Genomic DNA, 27,092 nt, shown 5'->3' with positions numbered 1-27,092 from the left:
GTTAACCGTGCTGAGAGGCACAACAGCCCTCGTCTGAACCGTGATCGCATCATAACCAGCAGATCAAAGGCTCCTCGCATGAGGACGACTGGGGGGGCTGAACTTGCTGGAGGCCGCCAGTCATCTGTCAGACACTCGTCACACACACCCGTCAGATGTGTGAGTGTCTCAACTTCGCCCGAGCCCAGGCTTCAACTGGGGAAAGGGGAAGGAGCTCTGTAGCGTTCCAGCTGCTCTGCTCTTAAACCGTGTCCCAACGTGAAGGTTTTCAACAGCCTGCATTAAGACGCTTCCTCCCCCTGAGACGGTATTTGTGTGTGAGGGGGTTGTTGGGCCTGACAATTAGACATTTCCGTTCAGAGGGAACCGTGACTTAGCCATAGCTCTTACGTCCATGCAGGAGAATTAGAAAGGAGATTTAATAGTTAAAAACAGTGAGTGAAGCCATTTTTGAGTGGCACAAATCTCCTCATCTGAACATTTAAGATTCGAAGATAAGATTAAATATTAGAACTTCTGCCCTCTGACCTTTGTGAGCCAGCCTCTCACTGTGGGTTTAGCGCTGGTCTCCACGGCAACCTGGCTGCTGGCCTGGACTTTAAGTATGTTCTGCAGGACCCTGATCCACTCCTCCAGGATGTTGGGCGAGTCCGCCGTCAGATAGAAGGTCTTCTTCTCCGTAATCAACTGATTAGGCCAAAAGGCAGAAATATGGGAAAAATGCTAAGTTTCGCTAAGAGAGAGATAGGATCATCATGTGAGAGAAGATCAGAATCAGCCTGTGAAGAGCCAGGGAGACATTCCAGTCCGGCGTTATACCTGATGTCATCTTAAGCTGCTTGTCTGGTATGCAGCAGTAAAGCTCTGCTGTGATACAGGCTATATTAAGAAAAGCATGCTGTATGTGTTGTTCGTCGTAGTTTCTCCATTTCTCCTTCACTATTCCACATTCTCTCCATTGGGATCCATAATAACTAAAGTACGCAGTTTGTTCAAATCTCCACCTACCTGAAATGTCTGTGCACCCTCTCCTCGTACTATGCAGCAGGATGAGTTGAGCTCAATCTGACCCTGAGGTTTTCTAATCACATCGCTCTGAAAACACACATATATATTTAGTTACTTGACAGAGTAGGACTGTAATTGCGCATTTAAAGTGTAAATAGTGCATGTGAGCCTCCAACTACCAGCCGCGCCAACATAATGCACGTGTTAGAAATATCCCCGCTATGTTTTCTGTGCAGATATCAAAACCTTAGAAGGAAGCGTTCGGAGAGGCTCGCAGCCAGAAGCACCCACCGGAGATTTGTAGTACAGGATCTCTCCATTCCTCAGAATGAACCAGCGCCGCTTCCAGGCTTTCACCTGACTAGCCATCTTCAGCAGGTACCCGGACTTCTCCAGCATCTCCTACAGAAACAGCACAGGAAACTGTCTAATATGTAACGGTATAATATTATATAGATTTAAAACTATAACTGGGTTTAATATTGGAGCCAGAAGTGGATTTTCACTCTTCTTCACTCACAGGTCCGGTGCTTTCACAGGAGTAGGAGGACGTCCGCTGGACTTTATGCTCTGGTTCAGAGTAATCGCTGTCCAGGGAATAAGCATCCGGAGGAATGGCATAGTCACTTTCTGAGCTGACAGAGGACATGGACACGCCTGGGGAAATACAGAAGACGCCATAACGTCACAAGGCTCTATGCGTCACGCAGCTCCCTGTGAATCCCTGTCTACTCTGGCACTCCCACCTCTCTTGACAGCGCGGGGACTCCCGGGCACACTGCTCTTCCTGTCTGGACTCAGGATGGAGGTCCGTAAACTGACCAGGGAGCTGCTGTCGTCCTCCGAGCCAGAGTCATCGTCGGGTAGCGGCACGCTGCTGATCTGAGTGGCCTTCTACAACAGAGACACAAGTTACCTAAAGCTGATCACAAGCTGCCAGTGCTCAGTGACAGATAACCACTCACCCCTTTCAGTGTTGTGTAGACTGGTACATTGATATTTTTATAGATCAGCTGTGTGAATGGACCCGCCGCTGGATACTGGGGTAAAACGGACCCTACAACATACACATGCAGACAGTTCAGATGTACGACAGACATGAGAGCATTCTGTACAGACCAACACAAAAACCACTGGTGGAAATTATGAACCTAAAACACTATAAACCTCATCTGGTAGATTTACTTTGCAGGGCATTAAGGCTGAGCTAGGCCTTGATCCCAAACCGCTACCTGGCACTCAGCTGGGACAGACAACACAGCAGCAATTACTCAGACTGCGTCCTTTCATCACATCTGATTAAAAAGCAGCGTCTCCCTGCTCCTCGAACCCCCTCCGCTCGTCCTCAGGAGGCTTAAGTGGTGCCCTGAAGAGGAGCCCACACCTGCACAGGTGTGCGCGGAGCCTCGGGCGGGAGGAAGCGGCGCTAAAGGCAGCAATGACAGATCCAAAGCAACCGCAGCAGCTTCAAGCATCAGCCGAATGACATGTCGCTTCACAGACCGACTCCTCGTCTGCACCACCTTCTGCCGAGACACGTTCTCACTGCCGTAACGTTAAGTGGGTCACTTCCAGGAGAGCGCTCACCTCGTCCGGGACCTCTGGCACCAGGACTGGCCTCTGATACTCTCATTCCCGATTTAGCCAAAGCATAGATCCGGCTTTCCTGCAGAAATGCACACGTTCAGGGATTCTTCCTTTTCCCGTCGCTTGAACATTCATTGTGAATGACTTTTCATTTTGGCGTCAACACACTTGCAAAACAAATGTTTAAAAGGAGCAGTGCAAAATATAAAATGCAATGTGCTACTTAGCGAGTTTTACTGAGGTCCTGGGTTAAAGACTAAGCTACAGTTTACAAGTTTACTATAATACGACGGCCGTTTTCTGTTTTCACATACCCATGAAGGGAAGCGGTGCAACGGAGGAGTTGGCGGCTTCAGAGCTTCTGGATCCAGCCGTTCCAGCTCCTCCGCCAGCCCCACAAAGGAGACGCCATCCTGGGACGGGTCCTCCGCCTCGGGTCCCTCCTCCACCCCGTCCATGCCGTCAGGAAGCCCGTCGTCGATATCTGTCTCTTCAACCACCTGGGAGAAGGGGGAAGTGCTGGTGCCGATGCTCTTGAGGGTGGAGGAGGTGGAGGACGGGGACATGATGTCTATGTTAACGTTGAGGTGGTGAAGTCGGTCCAGACTGGGCTGTGGCTGACTGTAGTGCTTCTTAACCAGCTGGATGCTGTCTCTGGGCGTGAGCGGCGTCCGTACTTTGGGTAGCGTCATGCTGGTGCCCGACTGGTGGCCCGGGGGCTGAGGAGGGTTGGGGAAGGGGTTGTTGGTGGAGGGGGAGCGCGACAGGAGTGAGCTTTTCGGCGTCACTCTGACGACTGAGTCGGGGGAGCTCGGTCCGTGGGCCATCTCATAAGCGGAGGACGAAGAGGAAGAGGAAGACGATGAGTGCAGACACTGAGAGCGGAACTTGCTATTGAGCTCATCGGAGGAGTTGTCTCTGTCTGAGAAGCGGGCCGGACCCTCTGGGGGGTCTGGGCCCTTCCTGCTCCTACCCTGGAGGGGGGCGTCATGACACCTGATGGGCTCAGGAGGCCTTTTCCCATCTAGGAGCAGACAGATTAGCAACAATAATACACCACCTATGAACTAATCACACAACGAGCATTTGTGCGAGGTTCTGTTCATCAAACGCACCTGTCTGAGTGACCTTGACATTAGAAGCGGCCCCGCGAGGGCCGGTCGGCCTCCAGCTGTCGTCCTGCGCTGGGGGGGTGCTGGGGCAGCTGGGAGGGAACAGCGGGCTGCTGGGCACCAGGTGGGTGTCCATTACTGGGGAGGTGGCGGGAGATCCTGACGACGCAGGTTTCTCTAACAGAGCTGCAGGAGAAAGACAACACCGACGGCTCAGTGTTGGTCCCAGCGGAGCTCCCATTCATTCCCTCCCTGTCAACAGGACCTTTAGCTGCGAAACTGGAAACAAAACATGGCTGCGTGCGCTCGAAAACACGCAACATATGAACGCTGATTACATACATTAAACCTGTCTCAAATACTTTGTCAGTACTTGGTAATAATTATGTTGAGACCCAAATGGAGTGGAGCACAGGCAGCTCCCTTCTCGCCCACAGCAGTACTGTACCTACACTGTAATTTGTCCTGCAGCAGCACTATTTGCTCCGTCTGCATCACGTTGGCCATTTTCAGCTGCTGGTTCTCTTGTTCCATCTGCAACACAGATGCACACAGAGATTTTGTTCAATAGAGGAGTTACACTGTACATTGCACAGTTTGATTTGGATTTTCTTCTTTTCAGATTTATAAATTCTGGTACAGTTACAGGAGACAGATCCCTTCGCTGAATACTTTCATTCTAAGCGTCTCTTCAGGTCTCAGACAAACATCGCTGTCTTTCCCAGAGGCTCTGGCTTCAGTTAGGGGTTTACCTACACATGTCTGAGCTTACCTCTCGGAGCTTAATGGTGACCCAGTCTTTAATCTTTGCCGCTTTCTCCTCGATGATTTTTGCCTCCTGGGCTCTGACTAAGACCTGTAGACAGAAGTCAGGCGCTGTGGATGGTTTCAACCTACATTTCGTGAACATAAATGGACATTTTTGGAGCGTTCTAGAATCCGTACCTGTTTTTCCAGCTGCATCTCTAATCTCTTTATCACAGCATCTTTATCTTGAACCTGATTGGTCAGGTCTTGATACTTTCTGTACAACGAGCTCTCTGACTCACTGGTTTGTATGTTTGCAGACTTGAGATTTTCTTCCATGACATGGATCTGAAATGCATAATTAGAGGAGTGAATGCACAAGCACGGCCACATGACAGCTCAGATTTGCGAGGCTCATTTAGTTTTGAAGGGCACCAGACAAAGACAACACGTTTGCCAGCTCTGAATAGACAAAAAGGTTGTGCGAGCCCTTAGGTATTTCTTGTTTTTAGAGAAATGGCACCGTTAAATTACCACCTACAGAAAACACCTGGAAGAGCCAGTACAGTAATGACAGCAAATCTGCCATTAAGCCCAGCAGCACAAGGGACAGAGTATGTGTGATATGCATGAGGTTTCCTGTCCTCAACCACACTCTGCTTTTAAGTTCCATCAAAGGTTGGCTGCTAATTAGTGGCTACGCGTCCAAAGAAACACACAAATTCCAACTAAGCATTTGACTTTATGGATCTCAAACTTAGGATTTCTTGTGTCACTCAGTGTTGAGCACAAAGGTCTATTCCTGATCTTGGAAGCAGTAGTTTATTTTGGGACTACGTATGAATTCAGATGTGCTACTTTTGCAGAGCTTTCACAGTAGGAGGAGTTAAAGTCCGCTCGCGCCTAATTCGCAACAAAGCCTTCTGAGCTGTGGGGATGCGGTCGGGAGGATGAGTTATGTCCAGCTACCTGTTTTTCCGCACTTTCAGCTCGCCGGTCGGCTTCAATCACCCTCTGCTCCAGCTCCTGCATCTGTCACAGAGGCAAAACATGTTTACTGTACGTGGTTTTAGACAAGGAGCGTTGAGCACAGACACACACTGCAGGAGCTGCAGAGAGAAGCCCCTGGTGGATTCCCACTATCACTGGTGGCCGAACGACGGTGGGATGAAGGAATGCCAGCGTGTGTGTGCACAAGCTTGCGTCACCTTTTGTGCAAGCATGCATACTGGTGCTTTCAAAGACCGTCCTGCAAGTATGCACACATCTGCAAGTACGCACTCTCTCTCTCAGCAATCACACACACACACACACACACACACACGCACAGAAATACCTCCAAAGGCTTGCACACACGCACCAGTTCAACACGGGACCCGAGTTCAGTGACCCAGTTGAAAAGGGAGCAAACACACTAATGGATTCACTCTGCTTGAAAGATGCATTTGAATTCCTCCCGTCATCTCCGCTTCCCTTCCTTTGTGTTTCTCTCTACCTTCTCGTCACCTCAGTGAGGACCCCCCCTCATTCCCAGAATCCCAACGCTCGCACTTCCTGGAGTCAGATTAGCACTCACTAAAGCCAGAGCACATCTGCAGGGGGACGTGTGGGTCCAGGTTGATAGTTAGTGGTTGGAAGACTCCTCACCTCAAGGTCAGAAGCCTCTGTTAAAGGAGTCAAAGGTTTCACCAGGCTCCAGCCAGATAAAAGGAAACAGCATTCGTCCACCGTGCCACTCAAGCTAATGAGAGAGGAGACACCGAGCAGCAAAGCAGCCTGAAAAGCTGCCTCATCTCGTTTGGAGAAGCTAATGTCTGGAGGTCGTGGTGGTTGGACCTCGAGTCATGTGATCACATGTCACATGAAGCAGCCTGCCAGGTGTACAATATGTTTATGGAGCTGGGCCTGCAGCCACACACTGTAAATGAACTCAGGACATGTGTTAAAGGGTTACATTGTTTTTGCATTGGAACCTAATGTCTAAGAGACGGAGCTTCAAACCGAGCTGGAGAAGTGATGCTGCAAAATAACAGGGTCTGGTCCTTTGACAGAAACATCCCTGTTTGCACTCCTTTACTATGTGGACAGTTCACTGTTCCATATCATCATCACGTTGGGTTCCTATCACCCTACAATCCGGTGGCTGCAGCCTCTAGTCTCCGAGGCACAGACGGCATCGGATCGAGCTGTCACTTTATCTCCGTCCTTTCTGTAGAATCCCAGCGCTGAGATCTGAGCCGCTGAGCGAGCGTGAGACAACGGCGTCTGCTGTCCAGCGTCTGTCGACGCACGGTTCAACACACTGAAGCTCCACTGCTGCTCCAAACGGACGGGTCTGGGTCATCACAGGGAGCTCCGCTGCCCTGCTGTCGGAGGGAGGGATTAGCGACGGGACAGCGCTGTTCTTCTCGTCTTCAGTGTGGAATCCAGCGGGGCAGACGGTGTCCAGTGAGGTGGAGATAAGATAAGAGCAGATCATCTGCTCAGCGGACACCTGAGGGCTCTGACGCACCAGGCCGACAGAGAAGAAGCACAGGCGACTCCTGGAGTCAGAGGGAAGTCTCTCCACCAGGTGGCGATTGTCTGTACGCGCTGTGTCCTCCTGACAAAGAGGAAGTAGAAGAAGAGCTGGCAGCGCAGCCCATGCACTCATTGTATTTCAGTTACTCGCCATGGAAAAGTCCAAGTTATCACCATAGAAACCACCCAGATGCTGAGGACTGACAGACAGTTTCTAACTACCTCTAACCATGACTCCGTCTGACAAGGCGCTTTAAATGGCCGTGGGGTCGACATTTAGAATCTGTGAAAAAGTCCAGCGAGAGCCAAAGGTGCGGGACGCTCCAGGAAAACTAGGTCAACAGATGCTGAGCGACGGTCTGCTTGGCTCGCGATGTGTCACCGCTCTAAGTGATGTGTCACAGCTACTCCCGTTTATTCCTCATACCAACAGAGGGCCGACTGAGGCCCCACATCTGATCCTGCTGAGTGGATTTCCTGTTGTTTCCTTTATACTCTTTCACCTTCATGTGATTATTTTTGTCTACTTCTGCCGTACACGCTCGTGACGTTGAAGAAAAAGGAGTAAAGAGCAGAAAAGGCCATGCAGGTTTCCTCATTCCTCAGCTTTAATCATTAACCCCTTCACATCCACCGGTCACTCTCCAGTTAAATCATTAAATGTTAAATCCACTGCTCAAATGTTGTTGTTTTTTAGACAAAACAGACAAAAGGAAGAGAAATGAAACACACCAGAACACAGGATGAAATACTGCTAAGTAGAAACCTATGCTGACCTGACTGGATCACAGTGATAATCTACTCAATTCACTCACTTTTGCTGATAACACAGTTAAATGTAGGTCAAAGAAACAGAGCCCTGACTCAAGCGCCTGAACCATTAAAAGGAGCTCATCTAAACAGATCTGCTCGTGAAAATGAATGTTTAAACACACAGAACGCGTCCACGTGAGCTTCCCGAAGCTTCACTTGGTGACTCACACCACTGCTCTGATTCAGATCTCAGGGCTTTGCTCCTTGGAGCCACTTGAGGTTTGTAGATGGGAATCTAAATGTCCGCTTTTATATTTAAAATATAAATCTAAATAAATGAAACTTATTCGTGACGTTAGTGTGTCTGAAATCAAACAAATACTCTCTTTAATCATTCGTTGGAGTTTCTCTGTAGGTGGAAGTTTTCTTTTTAGAGGCTAAATGCTAATAGCCATTAATTACACTTTTGAACCCACAGGAAAGAGTCAAATGGAGTTAATCATCCCTCTGGCTCTCTCCCTCCGTCTCTCCAGTCCCTCACTCGCAGTCAGCCCCTGGAGATAAATGCCATGTCACATGCAAGCACGTCAACTTTTCTTTTTCATGTTTTTTCATACCAAAGTGGGTCAATGCGTAAAACACTCCTAACTTGGCAAGAGAGGAGATGAGGAGAGTGAAGCTCTCTTTCCAAACAGCAATAACATGACGGAATAAAAATAAAAAAAACTCACTCAGCAGCACAGGCCTCGACGTAAACCCTGCGCAGCTCTATGTGAGCGTGCCTGTGTTTGTTTAAGACAGATGGAGTGTAAGAAAGGGCGAAGGATTAATTAGCCTTAGTTTTTAAAAAGTGAAATTTGAGTTACATGTCTTGGCAAAACAGACAGAAAAAAGGTCTAATAATAAACACTATGTATGAGAGCTATTAGTCCGTAGTGCAATTAAGGAGCTAATAGCATGCACGTGTGTTTAACGTCATCTTAATAGTTTCCAGCGTGTCAATCAATAGTGAGTGACAGATCCAGTCATGCAGGATGAGGTCTTCAGTTCTCAATCCTGCAAAGTGTGAATATCATTTGTCCATGAGTTGCCTTTTGTAATAATATATAAAATAGTGCATGGGATCGCACATGAATTTGGAGGTCTGACAAAACCTGACAGTGGACACGGCAGGGAGCCGTCCCGCTCTTATCAGCCACTGGGTCATGTTTGGACTGTAAACATCCTGCTGACTGACTGAATGAAGCTCTGGGCTGCTCCAGAATGGGAGATGATACAGAAAGTCAACTGATGCAAAGCTCCATACAAACTCCTGCTTCTCAACTCATTGCTCCTTCCACTGATCCAAACGTTTCCACTCTTCCGAAGGCAGTTCTTCTGCACTGAACTGAGTCTCCTGATGACAGCTGATTACTTTCAGCCAGAGCTTTACAAGCATTTGGTCGCGACTGCTGACGCTTGTTTTCCCGACTCGGGGGGTGAAAAGCACCACAAGTCATGAGTTCGATCTTAAATATGCCTTCTGGCTGGAACGTTAGTGAGTAACTTCAGGTGTCTTCACGCACGCGCATGAACAAACAGTCATCCACAGCCGTGACTGATTCCAGGGCTCTAATCGCTCCCTGGTGTGTGAATGTGTTGACGGCGCTCCGGTGAGCGAGCTTGCGTGTAACGGCGTGAATGCAGCACGACAAGCTGCAAATCAATCAAGCACATTCAACGCGCACACGACCCCTTTTCTCTACCTGTTGATGAGAAAAGAGGACGCCCTCGCTGCCCTGATCCGCTCAAACTCTTAGTCGTGAATGAATTTCCAGTCAGTGAGGCCCACGGCAAATGTGGTCATCCCGTCTAGGTTGGGAATGCTGTGGGATTCCCAGGAAAACCCTGGAGGACATGTCTGTTTGGAGTGGTCTTTTTAGGTTGTGCAGCCTCATTTCACTGCAGACGAAGGAGGAGTTTAGCGTCTCCCTTTAGCTGCTTTTCTTCCCTTACCTTTTCTGCCAGCAGCTCTCGGATTTTCCCAGCCTGCAGCCGGAACCTCAGCAGCTGCATCTCCAGAGCGACGCAGCGTTTCTGCCAATCCACCGCGGGCTCTCCAACGGCGCCGGGCCCGCCCCTCTCCAGCACGTCGGCCATGGCGGGGAGTTGGAGCTCAGACCGGACTGAAAGACAGCAAACACAAGTGTCCCCTCACCCGTTACGCTCACAGTGGTTTCAGTTTGCAGCGTGATGGCATTTCCTTTAACAGTCAGTTTCATATGAACAGAAAAGGTGACTTAGCTCCCAAAAAGCCCACCGCCGCCCACACGTCCCATGATTCACCAGGCAAACGTGCAGGAGCCAATAACGAGAGTTTAATGAGAACTTCCTCCACTTTCTGTGTTGCTCTGAGACACTTGACCGTGGTAATCGCATGCGCGCATGCTTTCTGCACCGAAACAAACACACAGCATGAGCAGATCCCAAATCCGTCTTTTCCTCCTCGTCCTCGGTCGCTCCGCACGCCCACACACACTGAACAAAACCTCTGCAGGGAAGCTGGTGTCAGCGGGGGAGTTGGGTTCACGCTCCCAGGCCTGCCCACTACAAAGCAGGTCAGGGCTCTGCTTTTTAGCCAAATTACCTACTAACCCAATCCCACCCCCACCCACCGCTCCCCGGCCATGCAATCCCTTCTTAATTACAAGACAGGAGTGAAATGAGATCTTGCGCAGCACAATAGTGTCTTTCTGCGTGACAGGCCCATCACGGCTGGAGCGGGGGCCGGCAAGAAAGGAGGAAGGAATGTATGAGAATGAATGGGCCCAGTTCTGAATGTGGGAAAGTGGGGTGCTGAGGTTATTTTTACCTGAGGAGCATCGACGAGGGGCTGTTTTTCACTCACTCATGAAGGTTGAAGCCGTACTGTGTGAACTCAATAAACACCTGATTATCGCGAGATTAAACCAGCTTCACGGCTACAAGCTACAGCTTCACGGGGAGTTATTGCAACGAGCGAAATTTAAGACATTTACATTGAGTAAAACGAAAATTAAATGCAATATTATTCACGGACTGATTTCAGACGGACTCTGAGCAAAGCCAGACACCGTCAACAGAACAGCAGACGTTCAAAGTCCAGCAAATATAACTGCACCACAGCGCTCCCTACAATTAGCATGCTCATAAATACAGGCCTAGCAAACAAATTACAGAAGTCGGGCATGGGAGGTTTTGCCAGCCAGCCGCTGCACCCTGGCTGGGCAGTCAAGGTCCAGCTCTCTCTCTTTCTCTCTCTCTCTCTCTGGGGCAGAATGGAGGGCATGGAGGTCAAGTAAAGCAGGGCACTGATGTGGGGAATCAGGGAAGTCACCCTGGGCGATGAGGCCAGATGAGGGCGGGCCTTCATCCAGAGTGGACACGTACCATTTACTGTATTTAAACACTCTCAGCTCTGCTAATGCCAGCGTCCTAGACCCCCTAATGGTAACGTCCCCAGAACAGAAACTTGCTGGACACCACATAAAGGAGGGTTCATTGCCGTTCATACCATCTGGTGTTGTGAAACCAACTGAATGATCAACAAGTTTAAAGTCAGACCTTGGGAAGGTTACCGCGGACCACGTATCCTCTCTGTTCACTGCACCGGGCTGCACTAGACCAGCCTCTGCAGAATGAGGTCATTTTTACTGTGTGGGAGTCATGCAGCCAAATGTTTAGCTTTTGTTTCAGCGGATATTTAAAGTGGAGTCATTTTCCCCTTTTGCATGAGCATAACCCTCCATTGTAGGATGGTTTATAGGACACTTTGCCCCTAAATCCAGCCTTGTGTTATATACGATCAGATAAATACTGTTCTCTGCAGCGTCCCTCTGTCGGGCATATGCTGACGGTGGAAACACTTAGGTGGTGGAGCAACAGTCAGAACAACAAAAAACAAGTGTTCCACGATCTGCACACCACTTTGGATCCATGTTTGGTCCCCACTGGGCCACCCAGAGCGGCCGGGTGGGGCCTGAGCCCAGGACGGTGACTCCTCCTGGCTGCAGACAGATACATGAACCCCGAGAGCTTCTCTACTTCCATCTAGCTGCGGAGGCTCGCACGCGGCCGCGGCCAGAGCAAATAGTGGGGGAAGACGAGTGGATGGAAACGCCACCACAAAGGCCCCGGCGGGATCCTTCCTACGGCGGCCATCGCCAACAACTGCTTTCCATTGACTGCACTGACAGTTATACTGCTCTATACCTCAGACGGGGTGACATTTGATATCCAGCAATAAGAGTTGTTATTCAAGAGCTTTGGAAGGTGCCACTGGCTGTTATGAAATTGTTTGCTACAGTGTTGTGATGTCGATGAGGTCTTAAGTCAGTCCTTTCCTTAATCGCTACACATTCACGCACTCCCCTTCAGCGCCTGCCTAAAAGAGCGCCGACAGGCGGAGATACGCACAGAACGGATTGGAAACAGATAAGTTTGTGCACGCGCACACACACACACACAGTACACACTGATGGTGACACACTGCTGAGCGTGCAGCTGTGGTGACGTAAGTGATTTGGTGCTTCAGTGATATCATCCCCAACAGACGTATCAAATCCCTGCTGCTGTTGTCTCCGCTGAAGTCTCACCTGGTGTCCTCACACACACACACACACACACACACACACACACACACACACACACACACACACACACACACACACACACACACGGACAAATGAGCATGAAGTGTGTTACTGCCTTATCATTATCATCTCAGCAGCCCTATGAGTTAACGAGGGGACCTCTGTCAACTCCCATCCGGTCAAGTCGGCCTCACACCTTTGTTTAAATTGGTCCCAGTGTCACCATTTACTGTAGGTCCCATTGCACATTTACAGCTGGGACACGTTCCTAGAAATACAAGAGGAAAACGTCCAACAGAGCCTCTTTTTTCTCCTTTCACTCTGTTCTTAGATGTATGTGTAGATGTAACAGATGTATATCACTGGCATATTTCAGACCCAAAAAGCAACTGGAAGTCAGATGTAACGTTTAAAACACTGCAAGCAAACGCAAGTCTTCAAATCAGAACTACATCATTCTAATCCGGGCCCATTGGTCTTAACCATCTTGTCCTGCTCCTCTTTCCGCTCACCTCTCCCCCACACCTCCCTTTGCCCTCCCAGCACCGTTTCCCACCCTCCTCTCCCCCTCCCCCTCCTCCTCCACACGCTCTCCTCCCTTCGCCAGCAGATCCGCAGCTCGCTCCCAGTGCAGGTTAATGACAGGCCTCAGCGAACTGACCGCACTCATTATCAGCCTCCACTTTAAACACAGGCCCTGGCATTCCTCTGCACACCTCCGTCTGCAGCCCCGCAGTCCCGCAAGCGCAAGTTGTGAAGCACTATCACGGAGAAACGATATGCTCTAGAAATATATAGTCGATGTCTGTCTTGTGATATGAGTTGTGAAAAACGGTTTACATGTAGTATTAAAGTGGTGTCGGTAGAACTCTTCCATGCGCAACAAGCGACCAAGGTTTTGTCCAAAAAAGGCCGCAGGAAACAGGTGCGCAAGACGCGCACAGCTTAGCGGCGAAACAGTCCGTCAGCAAAAATGGAGTTGGAGGCATCAACTCTTTGACAACTCTCCTAACGCAAAGCTGCGGCCGCGGCGTGCGTGCGTGCGTGCGTGCGTGCGTGCGTGCGTGCGGACGCGCTGCAGCCCGTGCGTCCTGGCACGGAGCACAGCGCGGGGACGCCCGGCGCCGCCGTTACCTTGGGGCTGCGTCGTCTCTCCGGCCGCGGCTCACTGACACCTTCCCCGGCCGCTCGTCGGAACTCGGCTCATGGCTGCTCCCTCGCTCCGTCGTTCCCCTCGTCGCCGCCTCTCAGTCATTTCTCGCCGCAGAGTCCACGCGTCGCGTCGCGTCGCGTCGCGTCCGTGCCGCCGCCGCCGTCCTTCGCTCTCTGTGGAGACTCGAGTGGGACTCCCTCCAGCTCCATTCAACAGACTCATCCCATATTCCTTTAAAGAGCCCAGTGCGGGATCAGGTTTCTCCACGAGTCAGGCCCCCTCGTGTGCAGGAGCTGCTCAGGATATTACATTAGGGCAGACTCGGCTTTTCCCATAGGACGGAAACGCAGCCCTGAATATTTCTTGGAGCTGCTGCGCCCATCGTTTTATTCTAAGGTTCGTTTTATAGGTCCAGCTCCTTGTGAGATTAGAGACAGTCGGACATATAAAACACCCTGACCAATAACTTAGGTCTGTAGTTTTCCCACTAGAAACTTAATTGCTAGCAGCTACTTTTCTGTTAACAAGGCATTTAATAACAATATTCTCATTATTATTAAAAGTCAAAAGCCCAATTATATGATAATGGAACAAAAAAAGTCAAGTTTAAACTTTTCTTATGAAGCCCTTTTAACCTCTGTAGCACTCTGTTCAGGACTAATGTGATCGATAGAGCATCAAGGACAGAGCAGACACAGCTACACAACACGTTTTAAGTAATAATTAATCAGTTTTATGTTTTTTTGTGTTTATGTCACCAAGTCTTTGAATCAATATTTTCAGATGTTCTATTCTGCGCACGGTTTTCATTGCCGCCTCTCCTGAGTCGTTCTCAGTATCTGCAGGATCCTTTCACACACGACTACATTTTTGTTTAAATCACATAACATAGTTTAATTGGGTTAAAAAGTAGGTAGGACGCCCAGGACACGTTAAGCAGATGAATATGACACGTGTCATTCTACACAGCAAATCTCTAAGTGAAGACAGAAAAACCTTTGTTGAGTGAAGGGGTCTGTGTGAGTGAGCATTAAGATGTCTTTATACCTATTACTGCTGAGACCACCATGAACACTGAAGTCCTACGTTTGGGTTTTAAGTAGCCTAATTACAGTATGTTTGTTTGTTGGCAAAGCTTGTAGGCTGAACTTTACTGGAATCAAAAGTTGTTAAATCACCGTGTGGAGCTTTGCAACTGCGATGAATCATTATCTGGGTTGTAAAAGAATCGCGAGAGCATAATGTGGCGAGGCCGGGGACCACACCAGCTAAAGTTCAAGTGCACTGAGGTCTCTTTTCGCTGCAAGGATTCCCTCAGACGTCAGAAAGAGTCCAGAGTGGAGCAGATTTAATCAGCAGTGGATCTGAGAAACAAATGGAGCCTAATCAGAGCGTCAGACTTGTGGTCCTGCTGGGAAGATCGCGTTCCTCGCTGGAGTCTTTATGCATCTGCATCTGGAACGTTTCATAACGTCTGAGCTATTCAATTGCTGCATGTTACACCCAAATAAAGGTTTCCTATTATTTCAGAGGTTCCTGTTACATAGCACACGGCGCTGAGCCATACGGGCAGTACGAACGCGTCCCGACACCATAAAATGAACAGGACACTTAGAATCTAATTACAATACGGCGTGAAAATGGAACCGCGGCATCACTCAGCTACGTGTGTGTGTGTTAATGTAAGAGGCACGCGGTGGTGTGACACACCCTGAGGCCGCACAAACACAGAGCAGAGGCAGGAAGACGCCATCGGACGCACACGGGGCGCTGAAACCTGGACAGGATCACACACACACACACACACACACACACACACACACACACACACACACACACACACACACACACACACACACACAGTACTGATCATCTTTCTATATCTGTGTTCACAGGCTTTTTCTAATGTTAGCTCTGTGGATCACTGTTTCTCACATGACTAATACATTTCTGTTTGGAAGCTTCATCCTGGACGAGGTTCATGCGTAACTCGCTGCTGGGATTTCTGTGCTATAGTTGGCCGGGTCCAAGGCTGTGCCTTGTGTTGCACAATAAGTCAGTGCCTCAGTGCTCTCAGTCAAAACAACTGGTGTCAGGCCTACGTGGTTTACATGCCTGCTCCCCTGGGCACGTCTGCCAGAGGCGAAGGCAGGACAGGAGCCAGAGCGCTGGAGACCAGTTGAGCGGCGTGTTTGCAGTGGTTCCAGTTATTTAACCTGCACAACTGCGTGATGACCCGCGCCCGCGAGGCCGTCGAACCTGACCCAGTGGCTGGTTCCTGAACAGGTCTCGCCGGTGGAGGTCACTGAGGCAGTCACTCAGTGCCAGGACGCATTTCTGTCTGGAGGCCTCAGCGAGCCACAATAAAACATGGCCGAATCTGCTTTGGATTTTCACTCTCTTTAGATTCAAACGGAACAGAATGCGGGGAAAACATCACATCATTCCGCTCTCAAATTGAAAGCCATAGTTTTAGCGAGCGCAGCAGTTGAAAGCAGTGGTTTTTATGATGATTTCGCTTCGCGTTTCATGTTTCTGACTCGAGCCAGCTTGAGTTATGTGCTTTTATGTGCTTGGTTTTTCATGTGTTTACTCTATTTCCTCGTATTCGGCGTATGTCTGGCCATAACGGCGCTTTAATTGAGCATTTGCATAAAAATAAATCCCAGAACCTACAGTAAATAACAGCGACAGACTGCACATGTCAGAGCTGATTGACTGCTGACCCCCCCCACAGACGGGACGGTGGCTGCTGTCAGGCCACTCGTTGGTCCTTCACACCAGCGCTGAAGCCGAGCGTTTCCCTCATCTCTCACATGTCGACTGGCTACTACTCAGCGAGGCTAACAAATACATCTCCCTTTTCCTCTCTGATGTCCTTTGAGCTTTTTACTGCTGTTTGGCCAGCCGTGCTGGAACCACAGAGGGAGTGGAGCATGATGGAAAGTGTATATAAAAAGAAAACAAACCAAACTGACTTTAACAACAACAGTGGTAGAGAGAGGACAGAAAGATGCTAAGGACAACATGTCTGACACTGGGGTGGGGTGAACATACACACTCATTTGATTTTTCCCATTGTGTGATAACACCACTATGAACTTACTGTAGTCTGTGTGTGGTCTGCTTGATGAGCTGCAGCGGGACTTCAAGTTAGCAAAGGCTAATGTTGCAGATACAGTAGGAGTCATCTGTCTGCTGGTCATTGCTGACACAGGAAAAGGTTTTACACGCCTATGATTACAAGGACCTTCACAATGGCTGAAAGCTGCAGGGGGTGGAGCTAATTAAAGCCAAAACAGGTATTGTTTGACAAAATATAGATTATAATATAAATATAAATCTTTAAAAAAATATTAAATGATGGACGGACGGACGGACGGACGGACAGATGGACTCAGATATCACTGACCACTACTGTCAAGACAAAATACAATAACAACAAACAGCTGTTGGTGCTTTGGAGCTGGAGAGGAAGCCACAAATTCAAACAAAAGCTCCAGTCAGTTATTTCACTCAACATAACAACTCAACATAAAGACACAGTTGAGGTAAGTCCCCTCCTGGTACATTTTTTTGCACAGTAATTTTTTTTAACAATTTTGCCCATGTGAAAGCGTTTTGTCCCAACACTTGACTGCAAAGATCTGGCTCATTAGCTGGTAAATGCTCCACTCTGCAGCCCCAGCGGCTGCTAATTGTTCTGCCTCTGTTTGCCATTGGGTGCTGAGGAACTGTACGCTGGAAAATAACAGTGTTGTGTCTGTGCTACGCTGACCCACATTGGGCCGGATTCTAACAGCCAGCATGTGTAATAGACATTAGCAGGGGTCTGGCTCTGTGCACACTGTCAACATCCCCAGCAACTGGAAAATGGGTCTGGTGAGTGAGACGTAAAGCCGTGCGCCCAGTGACAGTGGCTGTGGAAGCAGACAGTGTGAGTGTGGTCAGAGCGTGATCCTTAAATCACAGGTCCACAAGTGATGACTGTTTAGCCACTTCACAATAACACTCATTTCATAACGCTGAGCGTGGCTCAGGCCCGTGTGTGTGTGTGCGCTGTGTATACAACAGGCGTGTGTGTTTGTGCGTGGGCGGACGCTTGTCTGTGTGATGGATGAAGCGCTGTAAAGATCTAAATTACAAAGCAGGACGCCGTGGTCGTGCTTTGCAGCGATCCACCATAGGTGATGCAGCCGGAGTGTTTACAATGGGCTCGAGTGCAAATCGCAGCCAGTCCACAAACCGCCCCCGCCGCAATTGTTGAATATAGTTTTTCAGCCTGGCTGAAGCAGTAAAACGAGCCGCATTCACGTCCCGCGGTCGCAAATTCACAACTAAAGTCGAGAAAGATTTCACTCGTAACAAGCCCCCGGTGTCATTTCAGATACTTTAAAAGGTCGATCCCTTCATCGGATTACGCAACTGGGACTTTAGCCTGAGTGAGGAAAACATATAGACAAGAGGAGGCGTTCTCTCTATAACCTACTGTAACTACTACTGTAGAGTTGGTCTCATTAGCAACGATGCTACACCAGTGATGCTACAGTAAGTGACCAGGCTGATGAAGAACGGTGCCGCTGTTACTCTGCGATACTTGAAGGGGACGAAGAGCAAAGCAAACACCGCGGTTGTTTGCGAACTGTCGAAACAGAGTGAGGAGGAGAGGCCAGAGGAGCTTGCTGTACACGAAGGGCCCTCAAATCCATTATGCTGTTTCCCACAGACATAACAATCACCACCAAGGCACAGACAAGATCTGCTCTGACACAATGCGCCCACAGTTTACACAGGGAAAATCTGACTCGAGCGAGAAAGAGCGAAAGGACGGAGATTGTGTCTAATATGACTTTAAACATTAGGAGAAAACAGTAAAAGAGGGCGGAGGTTCAAAAAGCAGGGTGTTTCACAAACAGGGGATGAGGCAATGTCACATGATCTGTTTGACACGGTGCAGATGGGGAGCCGTGAAAGCTTCGGGACAATGGAGAGTATGAGCGCATGAAATGGAGCGAGCCCAGCGTTGTCAGCGGTGACGGGCCAGCGCCGAGGCCCGCGCTTCCCTGGGGAGGAGGCCTTGGCCGCGGTCCTGCCCGGCGACGGGCCGGAGCTGCAGAGCCAGAGTGTTGTGCTCGCAGGCGCGATAAGATCGGGGGCGATAAAGCTCTCATCCCACATCCTCATAGGGGACGTGAGGAAGCACGGGCACAATTTACACAACTTTACTAACAAGTTCATTCAATTAGATAAGAGCCATCAGAAAGTAGAACTCTAAAACACATGTTCTGTCCAGTACTGCATATTCTTTCCGGTTATGGTAGCTAATCTAATGGTATGATACATATAATGGTATCTTACCATTATATGCACGATAGTTTTGACTGATATGGTTGATGATTAAAAATGAATCCCATCTTAAAGGTTTGCTTTATGCCCAGCTCCATTTCCTGCCGGTGCCACTACATCTGCTGCTGATGTTGATGCAGTGCGAGAGGTGAGATCACAGAGATGAGGTGTAAGGCCCACACAGAATCTCTGAAGTGTGACAGTATTTAACAGCCGACCCCCCACGCCCTGAAGAACTGTTAGAAACGTGTGAATGCCCCACAAAGGGACTCGCACCAACACACCAGTGTTTTTAAACAGGGACCGAACACACGTGATTGACTGCTATTAAACAGGGGACAGTGCTGCATGTTTACTCCAGAATAAGGAAATGACTGTAAGGTCTCCCAAAAGGATCTAAACGTAATATGTCTCAAATTTAGTGTCATGATAGAAACACAACTGGATATCAGCCCCGACAGAGATCATGTTAAGAGCTCTGTAAAAGTGCTAAGCTGCAATGAAGCAACGTCAACTGTGTAAATCAATAGAAAATCTGACGTCGTGATTAGTGGGCAGACCACATGCATGAAGCCCAGAGCAGCTAATGTAGAAACCATGAGGTCCTCCCATCCTTGCGTTGCACTCCTGCATCTTCTCTTTCAGAGATTGGAGCAATGTGCAGCAAGTCCAGAACAACACAAACACACATTTTCCTTTTCCCTGGAAGCTTCAGCTTATTTCATCTCAGTGGGACGCTGATGTCATGACCGTGCAGGCAACTATTCCAGCTGGCCAGGAAAGCAGAATAGGATCTGCAGGTGAAAGAGTGAGTGGATGAGGGAGGAGAACAGAAAGAGCAAGAAGAGGTGGCGGCGATGGAGGAGGACGGAGGAGACGAGAGGGGGAAGAACAGTTTCCACAGAGGAGGTAAGTTGGAGGGGGGCAGTGATGGTTTTAGCAGAGAGGGAAACAGATCTCTGCTGAACAAGTCAAGGAGCAGACCGCGCTGCTGCTTGTGTGGTATTATGTGTGTGTGGAAGACGGACATGATCAAAGTCACTGAAAGAAAGGAATGAAGGAGGGAGGGAAGGTGAGAAAGCCGTCGCTGCTGCTCGTCAGCTGCTGAACTTCAGGGAGATGCTGCCCTCTGCTGGACGATCACAGTAGTGTCCTCTGTAAAGTTCACCACTAGGGGCGCCCAGAGAAGTAGCTTATTTCTAACATCTGTCTCTAAAAAATAAAACGTTTTTCTTCTTCCTTGCAAGAAACAAGTACCCAGACCCAGGAAATGCTGGTGTTATGGTGCCTATCCAACGGTGGCACGTTACACAAACCAAAGGCAAAATAAAACCAAAAAGTGTTCCTGTGGATGTGATGGGCGAAAATATTGGTTTATCACATTGAAAGACATCTGGAAGTGGTTTTCATCTCTTACGTTCACATTCAGTTCAAGTGGAGTCAGTGTCACGTTTGAGTTTTAAAAAGTCACAATAAAAGTCACAAGTGGGAGAAGTGAAGGATGTGAAACAGCTTCTAACGGGAAAATACAGAGAAACGCTCCTGATCTGTCCTTTTTGCCTTTTTGACCCAGCCCAGTGATGCGACTGTGCCGAGTGAGAACATCGGTGAGGTCAGCGTTGTTGTGGATGATGTTAATGCCGTCGTCCCAGCAGACAACCAACTGAATTATGTGATTGTTGCCTCAGGACCCAATGTTGTGTTGGAGCGTCCTATCTGTACAGTATCTGACACCAGACTCCTCCCCCAGTTCTCAGAAGACACTTAAAACACGCACACTCCCATCGACAGATGCTCGGTCCATTCGGCCTTTGTCTGGTTCTCGTCAGCTCTTTAATCTTTCTCACATAAAACGTCCAAAGCCAACGCCACACATCGCGAGCGGTCAGAGTCGGGATGTCTCAGCAGAGGGGGTCGCTCAGAAAGCGTCCTTCAAGTGTGAGGGCAGAGGGGCAGGAGGTCACAGCCTCGCTATCGTCTCCTTGGCGGGGGCGAAAAAGAAAGGGAGCAGACAATTGGGCACTCTCTCCCAGCAGCTTCCTTCTGCTCCGCACCCCCAGCAACGCCACGTCCCATTGAGTAACGGCCGCCGTGATCAAAGGGGAGCTCCTGCTCGCCATCGCTCGCTGCCGAGGCTCGTCGGACTCAGTCAACTGGAGCGAAGGAAGGAGGACGTACCGGTTACTGGGGTCCTGGTGGACTGATTGGGACACAATGGGGTCTCACGCTGCGTCGGTTGTGTGTGTTTGTGTTAAAGCATCCTCTACTGCCCTATATGCAGAGACGCGCTCATGCGCATTAACACACACCCGGAGTCAGATCGCTGCACGGCCATGACCCTAAAGCAGGTGGCATGAGGCCCACGAGGGCCGGGTCCGTGCTCTGGGCCGGCTGTGGGCCAACGGAAGAGAAGAAAGGGATTCAGGGATTCACAATTAAAACCTTTCCACCAACAAAACTAAGTGAAGCTAAGAAAAGTTAGTAGTATAGTTTTAGGACACGGGCTGGGGTCCTCCCACCACCTGATTCAGCGCCACCCCCCACATCTGCGGCGCGTTAGCACGCTAACGGATGTGCCCGAGCCCCTGGAGCCGGGGCCCACACATCCCCGCGACACAGAACGCAGCCAGACGGACGGCCCACAGGAACGCCTCACATGTTCCACGGAGGGAATGCAAAACATCCTCCCAGCGCCGGGCACATCTGGGCCGCACATGTGCCGCCCGCCGCGGACGCCGGTGCGAGTCCCTATTTGCACACAGCGCACATTTGTTTCTCATGGAGCGGCCGCGCACATGTGTGTCTATGTGTGCAGGCAAATGGGCTGTAGCAGAAGCAGCATTTTTGTGGGTGGAAGGAGCGAGGATCAGAGCTGGAGCTGTGTAGGAGCAGACACAATCAGCCATTCAGACTCTGTTTAGAAAGGCGTGGAGGCTGGACATTTATAAAGGAATAGGAGTCGGTTCAGGTCAGTGGAGGATAAACACAGATGTTCTGACCACTACATACACTTTCTGTATAAACAACGAGGAAGACGAAAAAGAACAGAACACAGAGCCTATAAATATATTTACATTCCTAATAAACATCATAACATCAGGCCCTGACATGAACGTGATGTAATACTGGACTGATCCCAGTGAAAAAAAGGAACTCCATTTGTGGAAATGTGCTGAATAGCGAGGCCACTGAGGACGTGTTACTCCACTGCTATGTGGTTTTGCAGGGATAAATAATAAGTGAGTCATCCCGCGATCCAAGGACGGCTTCATCTGTCTCATGCTCCAGAGCGGATATGAATCACTGGTTTGGGATCAGTCGTCGTTGTGCTGGTGTCCTTTGTCCTTTACGTCGCTGTCGTTTCGGCCCCGCAGCTGCGTATGAGGGACAAAAGGGTTCAATAATGCGTAAAACGGTAATTAAATTGTACAGTATGGACTCGCTCGCCCACTCCCTCACTGAGGGTCGTGGGTTCGCTGGAGCCTTCGCCGGCTGTCAGTCACACTGCAGAGGTCGCGCTCACACACTTGGGGTGATGTTTTGAAGCAGGTACAGTATTTTCTGGATTTAAAGGCAAACCAAGCCATGCAATAAGGTCGGACAGTGCGTTCTGGGATGCGAGTCTCTCAGTGACTCAGCAGCCAAGGCCTCAACAGCCTCCCAGCTCCACTACAGCGTCTGTCCACTAGGTGGCACCTGTGGCCTGTCTCTGCACAGCGGCTGAACAGCGACTCACCATTCGCTCCATCCGAGCACTTGTGATAATGCGTGTGATGTGTGAAATCTCTGATTTCTGCCCGTAGACCCCCACCAACATGTGGGCTAGCCCAAACGTACATGTTATGCTTTTATGCTTTCCTCAGACGCGATGGATCAGACAGAAGCTCACACGTGCTGTATGTGAGGGGACAGTGTAAAACCTGAATGAAAGCTACAGGAAAGGACTATTTCCTGGCATGGATGCAAACACCTGCAGGTCGCCTGAATGACTGGAAACAGCCACAGCGCAAACCGTGGCAGTCTGTGAACCCAGTGGCGGAACTTTCCAGGCATTGTAGTTGTTGTCGTCCCCAAATCACATTAGGCTACTGTTTCCCTTCCTCTCCACGGCGCGTCGGTTCCCCCGGAGGGACGGCCCGGCGCTGAGGAAGGGCCGCGCGAGAGGGAGGCGAAGACCCGCTGAAGAGCCCAACGCCGCGGTGCTTGGAGGCAACGCAAAGCAGGGAGCGACAGCATGAGGCAATAGATCCTGCGATGGCGACACTTGGACAGGCCGCTCATAGCCCCGTGCGTTTACTGGGCCCAGTGACCGAGGACCCCCTGGAGTGCGTGCTATGTGGCTGCTCTCCGCTAATGTGTTAAACACCTCTGTGGGCAGGCTCCGTCTCTCCTCTCCCTCTTTCTTTTCTCCTCTCCGCCTACTGAATGAAAGAGTAAGTGGGCTTAGGTTGTAATTACAGTAATGAATGATTTGGCTCTACCTTTCCGCCCATGTAACATGTTCTGCGCCCCCCCCCCCTCCCTGTCTTTTTGAAGCCCCTTCCACCCCCCCTGTTCCGCTGGATGTGGGCAGGCTGCTCAGGCCTCTGTTTTTAGTAAGGAGATCCCTTGTTTATGCGGCGGCGGGTGTCCCTGGGTGTTCTCTCCACCACCACCTCCACTTTGATCCGGGGCTGCTCCGCGGAGGCCGTCCCGATACGAGCGCGGGGCTGAAAGGATGAAACGCCGGCGCCGCCTGTGGTTTCTGTGCGCCTGCGCTCCGGTTTTTCGGCTTGTGACGGAGGAGCAGCGTGCGAGCGGGCGGTTTTGGTCGCTTTGGGAAGCTGCAGGAGTGTAATTATGTGTTGTTCGACAACTTCATAATTGAGACGTCACTTGACGAATCAACTTCAAGCTGCTTTCACGCCATCTCATTCACAGGTCTACACGCTGTTTATGCTCCCTGTGTGAAGCTATTTGTGTTAATAATAAAGGTTCACAAGCTCAGATTCTGCATAATAGCATTTAAAAATCCAAAGAACCCATTTCTGAGTTGTGGAACAGATTGTTTTCAACTAAACTAAAGTTAATGAAGCCAAATATTTGGTTGCAAATCCCTTATTGGAAAACACTGAGCAAAGCATTTGGGGGTTTTCACTTTGATACAGTTTCCCAGGCTTTTACTGCCCTCCGTCATTGTTGTTGCCTCAATCAGGACTTGGGTCATGTCTAGCGATTGACTTACTGTCTTATACTCCATTTTTTCACCGTTGTCCCTGTTCTCCCCTGTTGTTGTTAATCAGTCCACAGTCCCCGTCAACCCTGAGCTAAAGCTTACTCTGGTTTATTTTATTATTACTTTTTATGAGACTCACACTAGTCGTAGCATGTACTTCTGCAGAACTGGAACCTGAGTCATTTGATACAAAAATTGTTTTTGAGCATTTGTCTCATGGAAATGTTTATGGAAGAAGCCGTGATCATGTACAGGTTATTATTAGAAGCTGTTCTAATACTAATATCACATAAAAAATGTTATGATATTGCAAATGTAAATTTTTATATGAAAATAGGAATAAGAAAATGATAGGAATAAGAAAAAGAAACTGTGAAGAGTGTTTATTGTGAAGAGCCTGCATCTCTCAGGATGCTGTTTTGGGTTTCGAGCATGCAAAGCTTGCTGCTTTGTTTCTCACCGCTCCCATCGACCTTGTTTCCATCCACAGCAGGCGGGCGTCTTCAGTAATGAAGTGCAGTTTCAGTGAGTCAGCTCCGCAAGTAGATTATTGTCAGAGAAAATACTGTCTATACACAAGACTGCTGTGTTAAGACACAGCAAACAGCATCTCCAGCTTAATCAGTAATTGAGAGTCAACTGATGGGTGGGTTATAAAACACTCCTCATTGTGAAGTGGCCTGTCTGGATATACAGAGGTGCTCAGCAATGCGTTCTGCAGTTCAACATCCAGCATCTTCATTTTCACTAACACACACAGCAATTAAATGGAAACTGCATCAGCTTTTACCCTCAAATTTAACTTCATAACTCATTACATGGTCACGACGCGGATGCGTCTATGCCTCCAACCTCTAAAACCAACTCGCTCATCATCTAAGAACAGGCAGTTAGCAACTCGCTGGGTAGAGCTTGGATGCACATTCAGCAGCTAAAGCGGTTTTAGAGTTTTTACACGTGACTTAGAGCCAAACTGAGTAAAAGGAAAGTTAATAACAAACGTTTATTCAACAGCTGGTTAGAAAAATTACTCTAAAAGAATGCTACCGTTCCTCTGCGCCTGCTGCATGTGTAAACTCCATCAGGTTTTAGCCAGTGATGTTAATAACTTGTATAAATGATTGACATTTTAAAATATTTTTAAAATGATCTCTTTTCTAAAGTCATTGGCCTCTGTTATCAAAGGTAAAAGTAGTGGATTAGTGATAGGGATGATGAGGTCATGTCTATGTAAAAAGTTTAAAAACAAGTGGAAACGACTAATAATTACCCCCGTCACTATTTTTATCTTTGCAAACAGACTTTAATGAGTTTGAATCTCTCTCAGAGTTAATTATATCATACTTTTCCACGCTCTTTGCATCTCCTTTAAACGAAATGTTGCTGGATGGTTCTATAAAACAGAAATCTAACACAAGTTCGGTGCATTACAAATATTTCCTTCACGCTCCTTGGCCCTGCAGCAGCATGATCAAGTAACGGCTGCTCCCTCAGCAGCAGTTGATTAATAGGTCAAAGAGTCTCCAACTTCCCTGTTTTCTGATTTCACACCACGTACTGAAAACCAAAACATGGCCTCCCAGCGCTAATTGAACAGATTCAGCACATTAGTTCATTTGGGGAAGTAAAACTATGGGTTTAGCAAATTTTTTTTTTTATCACAAATGCATTAAAAGGTTCCTCTGCTCTACGACTGGATCATCTGACGAGGAAGGAAGGCAGAATCTGAGCATTTGGGGGAGAAGCGCTGTTCACTGTCACAGTGAACAGCGCTGACGTTTGAAGCTTGGCACTTATCTTGTGTCTGGCCTTTTGCCCTCACACCTCCTCACCCTCCGGGTCACAGCTGGGCTGCTCCTGCAGGTGGATAGGACGGAGCGATCGCAGGGATCGGGAGCTGCGAGCCTTCCGGCCTCCCCGAGCCTCCGCAAATCACCCCCAGGAAAAACAGCGGAGGAGTGGAAGGGAAAACGATACGGAACCCAGAGTCACTGACCCCAGGTTCCACAAGCAGTTCACGGAGAGTTGAGTGAGATGTAGGATAGCTACTTAATTCCCCTCTTCCTCAATGGGCTCCAGTGTGAGCTTACATGGAGTACTGCTCTCTTTAATGACAGTGCACGATGTACAATGGGAAGAGATGTGGAAAATAGATGTTGTCTTAGAGCTGCGGCCGCTGTCAAAGTCCTTTAGGCCTCGGTTCCTTTAATGACCACTAAAAACCGGATCCACAAGGATGCTGAAGGAAAACTAAGTCCCCCATAAAAAGCTAAAAGATTTATTTTCACAAGAAATTACAGGCTTTCAATGGTTAATTTCACTTCCTCTAATGTGTGTTTTGGTGGCAATCTTGAAATTGTTTGGTTGTGCGGTTGCCTTTGTTCGTCACAACACATGCATCTCCATCCAGCACATTGTCCTACGTGACATTTTCTGCGTGGGTGGTAAATCCATGAATGGATTAGAAGGACTCGATTCCACATTTCAGGATGACGCCTAATCGTTCTAGTGAACGTGCCTCATAAAACATTTAGGCCAGAAATGCCTCGTGTGGCTCAGTGCAGATCAGCATCACGGTGCCACTGTCTATAAAAAGCGTAATACTAATACTGGACCTAACTTACACAACATTACGCTGTTGCCTACATAAACCAGATGCGCCAAAGAATTACATAACGCTCACGGTAAGAACACAAACACACACCAGTCGCCTCAGGGGATGCAAAGAGTGAGCGGTGGGAGCAGGGATCCATCAGCTCACACCAGCTCTGTCAATCACAATGACAAGGTTTAATATGAAACACCCCAGTTAATGGAGCGAGTGTTTCTAATTAGGGTGACGGGCTGGAATGCTCCATCAGGGCGCATGAAACCCAGGGCCGGACTATTAAACGGCGAATAATGGATTAGGGAGCCGACTCCATGTAAAAGGCTGCTCCGCGTCACCCCGTGACCCCTGAAATGCCTCCGCGCTGTCCCTTCAGCTCCCCCTCGCCGCGCTCGGCAGCGGCCCAGGGCGAGGCATGTACGTCTGGCCCCTC

The 27,092-nt window shown here is 49.1% G+C and overlaps 1 protein-coding gene across 16 annotated transcripts in view; it reads right to left on the bottom strand.

Annotated features, from left to right (window-relative positions):
* The window catches only part of plekhh1 (pleckstrin homology domain containing, family H (with MyTH4 domain) member 1), a 122,777-nt gene that overhangs the window by 7,109 nt on the left and 88,576 nt on the right, over nucleotides 1-27,092 (bottom strand). For 15 of the 16 annotated variants that reach the window (XM_055505500.1, XM_055505499.1, XM_041069185.2 and 12 more), the window contains 14 exons: nucleotides 9,723-9,892; nucleotides 5,424-5,486; nucleotides 4,653-4,802; nucleotides 4,480-4,563; nucleotides 4,160-4,241; nucleotides 3,711-3,893; nucleotides 2,910-3,619; nucleotides 2,596-2,674; nucleotides 1,974-2,065; nucleotides 1,755-1,902; nucleotides 1,529-1,665; nucleotides 1,300-1,410; nucleotides 1,009-1,095; nucleotides 529-687 (listed from right to left, as the gene is read on the bottom strand). In XM_055505500.1, coding sequence (XP_055361475.1) covers nucleotides 529-687; nucleotides 1,009-1,095; nucleotides 1,300-1,410; nucleotides 1,529-1,665; nucleotides 1,755-1,902; nucleotides 1,974-2,065; nucleotides 2,596-2,674; nucleotides 2,910-3,619; nucleotides 3,711-3,893; nucleotides 4,160-4,241; nucleotides 4,480-4,563; nucleotides 4,653-4,802; nucleotides 5,424-5,486; nucleotides 9,723-9,892 — 2,255 coding nt within the window. Of the gene's footprint in view, nucleotides 1-528; nucleotides 688-1,008; nucleotides 1,096-1,299; nucleotides 1,411-1,528; nucleotides 1,666-1,754; nucleotides 1,903-1,973; nucleotides 2,066-2,595; nucleotides 2,675-2,909; nucleotides 3,620-3,710; nucleotides 3,894-4,159; nucleotides 4,242-4,479; nucleotides 4,564-4,652; nucleotides 4,803-5,423; nucleotides 5,487-9,722; nucleotides 9,893-13,471; nucleotides 14,145-27,092 lie in introns of those variants that run through there. The other variant, XM_029138278.3, reaches the window with a different exon arrangement.

Source organism: Betta splendens, chromosome 22 (genome assembly GCF_900634795.4).
Source record: "Betta splendens chromosome 22, fBetSpl5.4, whole genome shotgun sequence".
Taxonomy (NCBI): domain Eukaryota; kingdom Metazoa; phylum Chordata; class Actinopteri; order Anabantiformes; family Osphronemidae; genus Betta; species Betta splendens.
This window is presented reverse-complemented; position numbering and strand designations above follow the sequence as displayed.